Source organism: Hibiscus syriacus, unplaced genomic scaffold (genome assembly GCF_006381635.1).
Source record: "Hibiscus syriacus cultivar Baekdansim isolate YM2019G1 unplaced genomic scaffold, ASM638163v2 tig00110597_pilon, whole genome shotgun sequence".
In the NCBI taxonomy this organism is placed as follows: domain Eukaryota; kingdom Viridiplantae; phylum Streptophyta; class Magnoliopsida; order Malvales; family Malvaceae; genus Hibiscus; species Hibiscus syriacus.
The window spans coordinates 3,916,231-3,923,450 of record NW_024062795.1 but is presented as its reverse complement, the minus strand read 5'-3'; the positions used below and the strand labels follow the sequence as shown (position 1 = coordinate 3,923,450).

At 33.5% G+C, this 7,220-nt stretch overlaps 2 protein-coding genes across 2 annotated transcripts; one reads left to right on the top strand and one right to left on the bottom strand.

The window, feature by feature from the left end:
* Positions 1–239: 239 nt before the first annotated feature.
* Positions 240–5,950, top strand: LOC120134616 (17.3 kDa class I heat shock protein-like). The gene is made up of 2 exons (XM_039151059.1): positions 240–246; positions 5,449–5,950. The coding sequence occupies exon 2, from the start codon at positions 5,476–5,478 to the stop codon at positions 5,947–5,949; it is 474 nt and encodes a 157-aa protein (XP_039006990.1). The 5' UTR covers positions 240–246; positions 5,449–5,475; the 3' UTR covers position 5,950.
* On the bottom strand, positions 2,112–2,470 carry LOC120133943 (auxin-responsive protein SAUR23-like). The gene is made up of 2 exons (XM_039150432.1): positions 2,362–2,470; positions 2,112–2,319 (listed from the first exon to the last, which is right to left on the bottom strand). Exons 1-2 carry the CDS (start codon positions 2,468–2,470, stop codon positions 2,138–2,140), a joined length of 291 nt encoding a protein of 96 aa, XP_039006363.1. The 3' UTR covers positions 2,112–2,137.
* Positions 5,951–7,220: the final 1,270 nt, after the last annotated feature.

The window sequence follows — 7,220 nt, the reverse complement described above, 5'->3', positions numbered from 1 at the left end:
AATTTGAGGCATGACGTCAATGATGGTGTCAAATACCTTGAGTACTCCATCGTTTTCACCCAAAGATGTATATCAAAGTGGTGGAGTAGTGTTCGAAACACCAGAACCGGAAGAAGAGGAAAATAAAGAAGGTGGACGACCACGACGAAATCGACGAGCACCACGTCATTACCATTCTACCACGCCTCGACATCGGCAAGAATTGCGCAAATATAAGTAATAAATTTATTTATTTAAGTTTTTGTAGTCAATATTTAATTATATCAAAAATTGATTTTTAAGTAATAAATTTATTTATTTTTTAAAATTATAATTAAATAAACTGTATTTTGCAAAATTATAAAAACTTTAGAATTGTTTAAATTTCATTGATATTTAATGTAATTAATAAATTTGAAAAAATATTAAAAATTTTAAAATTTTGAAGTTAAAAATAATATGAAACTTTTACAAATTTTTAATAAATTTGAAAAAAAAATATTAAATTTTTAAAATTTCGAAGTTAAAAGTTATATGAAACTCGTAGAAATTTTTAATAAATTAAAAAAAAAACTCACATGGAACTCGTCATGCCGGTGTGACGAGTTCCAACGGGTATAATTTCAAATTTTGGACTGTTGGGGTGACCGTTGTGGAACGGTCAATAATTTTTTAAAATTAAATGGAACTCGTCACATTGAAGTGACGAGTTCCAACGAATATTTTTTTTATAATTTTAGAATAAATAGGAGTTTAGGGTGAAGATTATGATGTATGAGAAGTGACAAAAAATTGAGAATATCAAATATATGGTCGTGGGAAAAATTTGGGATTGATTTGGCTAATGGTGTTTATGGGTTTCACTACACCGACTCAAAGAGCGACGATTCATATTTAAGCTATTTTTCAGATGAAAAGTGGAAAAATGAGACAATAAAGTACATATTTGATTAGCATAAGAATAAAATAAAAATGAAAGAGGAGGAGAATAAGCAGAAGAAGTATGAAGATTTACCGAAGCGGTGTGTAGCAAACGACTAGTTGAGAGGGAAGAACAAATAAAAAGAAGTATAGAAATTGAGAAGAAGAAGATTTAAGAAGATCGAATTATAGAGAGATGTAAAAAAATTTAAAAAATGACACATGTTCAAATATTCATTTGTATGGTTTTAGTTTATGTATGACGTTGTCTTTATTAATTAATTATTGTCTCATTAAAATTCAAAATTTTATTTATCATTAAAATTTGATGTTTTCGTTATCAAATTAAATGTTTGGGTATCCCAAATTAAATGTTTGGGTATATCATATGGGGCCAAATTAAAACAACAGAAGAATGTACATCAATGATCAAAAAATGTATCAGCTGATTAAATTGTTTTAGCGCTAGGCAACTAATGCAAGCTTGAAGTGAGATCAACGAAGACTTCTTCTCTGCAAGGAATTGTGAGACCACCCATAGGATGATTTAATCCGAATTCCTCCTCGGCTACACTTAACAACTTCTGAAACGAAGGCTGGTTCAAGAATGAAATTGGAACTATAAATCTCTTCTTTTGGCTTTCCCCAACATAGACTATAAAACTCTTGAGAAGAAATGGCAAGAAAATTGGCTAACCAAGCAGAGATTTGGGTTTCATACACCGACTCAAAGAGCGACGATTCATATTTAAGCTATTTTTCAGATGAAAAGTGGAAAAATGAGACATAAAGTACATTTGATTAGCATAAGAATAAATAAAATGAAAGAGGAGAGAATAAGCAGAAGAAGTATGAAGATTTACCGAAGCGGTGTGTAGCAAACGACTAGTTGAGAGGGAAGAACAAATAAAAAGAAGTATAGAAATTGAGAAGAAGAAGATTTAAGAGATCGAATATAGAGAGATGTAAAAAAATTTAAAAATGACACATGTTCAAATATTCATTTGTATGGTTTTAGTTTATGTATGACGTTGTCTTTATTAATTAATTATTGTCTCATTAAAATTCAAAATTTTATTTATCATTAAAATTTGATGTTTTCGTTATCAAATTAAATGTTTGGGTATCCCAAATTAAATGTTTGGGTATATCATATGGGGCCAAATTAAAACAACAGAAGAATGTACATCAATGATCAAAAAATGTATCAGCTGATAAATGTTTTAGCGCTAGGCAACTAATGCAAGCTTGAAGTGAGATCAACGAAGACTTCTTCTCTGCAAGGAATTGTGAGACCACCCATAGGATGATTTAATCCGAATTCCTCCTCGGCTACACTTAACAACTTCTGAAACGAAGGCTGGTTCAAGAATGAAATTGGAACTATAAATCTCTTCTTTTGGCTTTCCCCAACATAGACTATAAAACTCTTGAGAAGAAATGGCAAGAAAATTGGCTAACCAAGCAGAGATTGACTGATCTTTAGCTCAATTGACACCACCAGAATTTTATTGTTTAGGAAGCGTGTAAGGCGGATTGTTTTCTGCAATCCCATGCCCTTGTCAACCATATTAATTTTTGTAACCAAAATATAAATGACATTTTTTTCAGAGGAAGTCTTTCGTTTCATGAATTCTGTTTCCAATGAAATTGGAACTATAAATCTCTTCTTTTGGCTTTCCCCAACATAGACTGCAAAGTATCCTTTGGGAACATCCGTTGAGGTGGAGGCTGCATGATTTGCACACAGTTTAGAATGACGAAGAATCATTTTGCATGCATAATTCTTGGCACACGGATAGGAATTGCTGTTAGTAATTTGGAAGTATGAAGAAGATAAGAGAAGAGTCTAAAAACTTAATGGTAAGATTTGCTTGTAGAGGAGGATGTGAGAATGCCTTGTCTGTGGTGTGGATATTGCACTTGTATATATAGATGGAATAAAATATATGGGATTCTAATGAATTGCAGATTGAGCGGTTACAATGTATTATGGTGGGGTTTGGTTAGAAGACATAAGATGCTCAAGATCACATGGTTTTTGTCTTGCAACAGATCAAGAAAGGGGTTGATATTTAGACTCCACATCTGTTGGAATGCACTATTTTCCTGCCATTAATGGACACAACTTGAAATGAAGCAGTTGTCCCGGCGGTTAAAGTAAAAATTATATCAGAATTCTATAACATGTCCTAGCGGTAGACACTGGCATGTGTTGCACGGACTGGCAAGTTGTTTAATTTTGAGTTCAACACAGTCATGTCATAGAACAAATAATAGAAGCAGCTGTGTTCTTCAATCCTAATTATCAGCAAACAAGTGGGGCCTGGAAACGGCATACCGAGTCATAGTTTCCAGTCGATATGATTATTTTGATATTTTCTGGTCTCCCCTTCATATCGACCAAGTGCTTAATTAAGTGAAGTCATCATCTTCTGGTCATGATTCAATGATAATAGTATTTCACAATGGACCATTATTGTTGGTTTCATTGAATGGTGAGCTATAAGGTACCAAACTTGTCAAAACTTTGTTATTTGTTGGGGGCCATGTGATTCTTCACAATTTATGTCTCCAAAGCAATCTCTCTTTACCACCCTGTGCCAAAGCCTTAACTAGTTCTCTAAGTTCCAATATCCACTCACATTTCCTCATCTACCAGTCTCGCAAAAACCATGGGTTTCCGCTTTCCAAGAATTGTTAATGCTAAGCCGAGTCTGAAACGGATACTGACATCTTCAGAGACGACAATGGTGCCTAAGGGCCGCTTTTCTGTTTATGTTGGAGAAGCTGAAAATAAGAGATTCGTTGTCCCTATATCATTACTGAATCATCCTTCATTCCAGAATTTGTAGAGTGAAGCTGAAGAAGAGTTTGGTTTCTATCACCCTATAGGTGCTCTGACAATCCCTTGTAGCGAAGAAGCTTTCGTATATCTCATCCGTAACCTGCAAAGCTCATGAGAAGAACTGATGTGAAAATAGGCTAACCAAGCAAAGATTGACTGATATTTAGCTCTACCGACACATCCCAAATTTTAGTCTTTAGGAAGCAAGTGTGTAAGGTGGTTTGTTATCTGCATTCCCATTCCCTTGTCAACTATATTAACTTTTGTAACCAATGTATAAATACCAAATTTCTTTCAGAGAAACTCTTTTTTTTTCATGAATTTTGTTTATGATGTTGTGTGGATAATTTCAGCCAAAATTTATTCTCCTTGAGCATTTTATTTCACAATCTGCCATTACTTCTCACTTAATCTATTAGACGGATTCCAATAGTTTTCAAGTTTTATAAAATATTTGTATTACAATAATTAATTTTACTTTTACATGGTAAGAGAAAACTAAATTTAAAATTTTGTTAGTCCTGGTTAAAAAGGGTCCTATGCATCATGTTCATCAGAAGAATAATTCGGCTGATCTGCTCTACCGATGCGTGCTGTAATTATAGGTAATCGAATCTTATATGTTCTTCTGGTTTTGCAAATGAGCAATATGAACTGAACATTGGCTTTAATTAGAGGAAATTTAAGAATAGAACCGCTGTGGTTTGTATTAGTAAATTTCTCAGAAGAGTATACATTTCACCATCTGTTTCTACCAAAACAACAGAAGGATGTACATCATTGGTCAAAATTGTATCAGCAGAAGGCAACTACTGCAAGCTTGAAGTGAGGTTAAATGGTTAATGAAGAAGTCTTCTCCACAAGGAATTGTAACACCACCAATAGTATGATTGAAGGTGTTCATGTTCAATTCATGTTTATTTAAATTTTTAATATCATATTCGTGTTCGTTTATTTATTTTTTTAAGGTGTCATTATTCGTTCCTTTAACATTTGCGAACATGTTTATTTAACTCATTTAATATTAGAACACCAAGACTCTTTTTATTCTTTTATTTGAAAGCTAAAGAAAATGGTGAAATTACACAATTAGTCTTTAATTTCCTTAGGTTTTACATTTTGAACTCCAAAGTTCACTTTATGATCAATTTAATCGTTACCTTCACCAATATTTAAAATGTAAAAAATAAAAAGAATGGAGAATTGAGTAATTGAGCTTGTTTGTAAACATAAACGAACCGAACGAACCTATGTTCATGTTCGTTCTTTTATTAAATGAACATAAAAAATTTGTTCATATCAATTTATTTAACTAATAAACAAATATTATATAAATGATTTATGAACAGTTTGTCAAACGCTATATTCATTTATACTATGTGTAGACCACCGTATTTTGTATAGCATGTGTAATTCAATTTTTATTTTAAATTAATTTATATTATATACTTATATATTAAATAGATAAAATAGTAATTAGTTGCCTTGTGCATGTTTCATAAAGTTGGCCCAATAAGTCCAATATAAAGAAGTCCAGACCATTCTAGTTATTTCTTAATCTTTCCCCCTACTAACACAAGTTCCTGAAAATACCAGATTCCTCTTAAGCTTCCTATAAATACTAAACATATCCTATCTTCTTACCATGAAGAAAGCAGTATCAGATACTCGCTATTAGTAGGAATCTCTCTAGTACGAAGTTGTCTTTTTTTCCTACTTTAAGAGAAATGGCGATGATCCCGAGTTTCTTCGGCAATCGAAGGAGCAGCATCTTCGATCCTTTCTCGATTGATGTTTGGGATCCATTAAAGGACTTTCCTTTACCTTCTTCACTCACCACCAGCCAAATCTACGATGCATCTGCATTCTTCAACGCCCGAATCGACTGGAAGGAGACCCCAGAAGCTCACGTCTTCAAGGCTGATGTTCCTGGGCTTAAGAAAGAAGAGATGAAAGTGGAGATTGAAGAAGACAGGGCACTTCAGATCAGCGGAGAGAGGAATGTTGAGAAGGAAGACAAGAATGATACTTGGCACCGAGTTGAACGTAGCAATGGGAAGTTTATGAGAAGATTCCGGTTGCCCGAAAACGTGAAAATCGATCAAGTGAAAGCTTCCATGGAAAACGGGGTTCTTACTGTCACTGTTCCCAAGGTGGAAGTGAAGAAACCTGACGTCAAAACCATTGAAATTTCTGGTTAAATTGGAACTTGCTTACTCTTCAGGTTTGTCAAGTTTTCATATGTTGTTTTGTCATTTTAAAGTGATCAATAAAGTCTCAAATTTGTGTTTGTGCAGTGATTTTGGCGTGTAAGACTATCTATAATGTGAAAAGTATACTCTAAATGTGAAATCTAATTGTTAAATTCATCTGTTTTTTTCCCAACTACGTGTGCATTATGATAAACCAAAGAATCATCTAAGACAAGAAAAAGAGTGTTTCATTAAGATATTGCCTAAGAGGTCTCACATGGTCTTGTCCTCTTGATCTTGTATGCTATTAGGACTGAAATCATGCTGTGGTCTGTTTGTTGACAAACAATGAGTGCCCTTCAATGTTGGAACTTGGACGGGATTTTAGACTAATTGGATAAGAAAAGCAGAAAAAAGAGAGATAAGATGATCTGCAAAACAAAATATATAAATTTTGTTGCAGACAAACAAAGGTCAAAAGATTGGCAGCCAACTCAAGTTTGAAACTCTGTTTCCACTTTCCACAAACTTTAATACTATTCCATCCCTTTTTTTCTCTTAGGAATCATTACCTTTTGGGGTAAATTGGGAAAAATGATAATTTATCAATTAAGTCTTGTTTTAGACCATTCATCTCTTCCATTATGATTGTTTTTTAAGTCTTTGTAAACCAGTATCAAACTTAGAGATAGATAGCGAATAGCTATAAGTCCCGATATTTGTAATGTTGTATTTGGGTTGGAGTAAGGTTTTGATGTTTTCAGTTACCATTAACCATTGCTGCGTCATGTTCATCAGAAACGATAATTGCAGAAATTTAAATTTAATAGTAGGATGTATCTTGTTAAGATGTCCAGAAATTGATTAACAATGCCCCTGTAAATGCGCAATAGCAACTGAACAATGGGATTCACAAATGGAGATTTTAGAAGAGACGCGCTGTAGTTTATGTTAATATAATTTCTCACAGGATTATACAGTTGATCATTTCTTTCTGCCAAAAACAACGGAAGGATGTACATCAATGTTTAATAATTGTATCAGCTGATTAAATTGTTTTTGCACTAGGTAACTAATGCAAGCTTGAAGTGAGATCAACAAAGACCTCTTCTCTGTAAGGGATTGTGAGGCCACCCATTGGTTGATTGAATCCGAATTCTTCCTCGGCTATACTTAACAACTTTTGAAACGAAGGCTGGTTCAAGAACGAAATTGGAACTATAAACCTCTTCTTTTGGATTTCCCCAACATAGACGGCAAAGTATCCTTTGGGAACATCC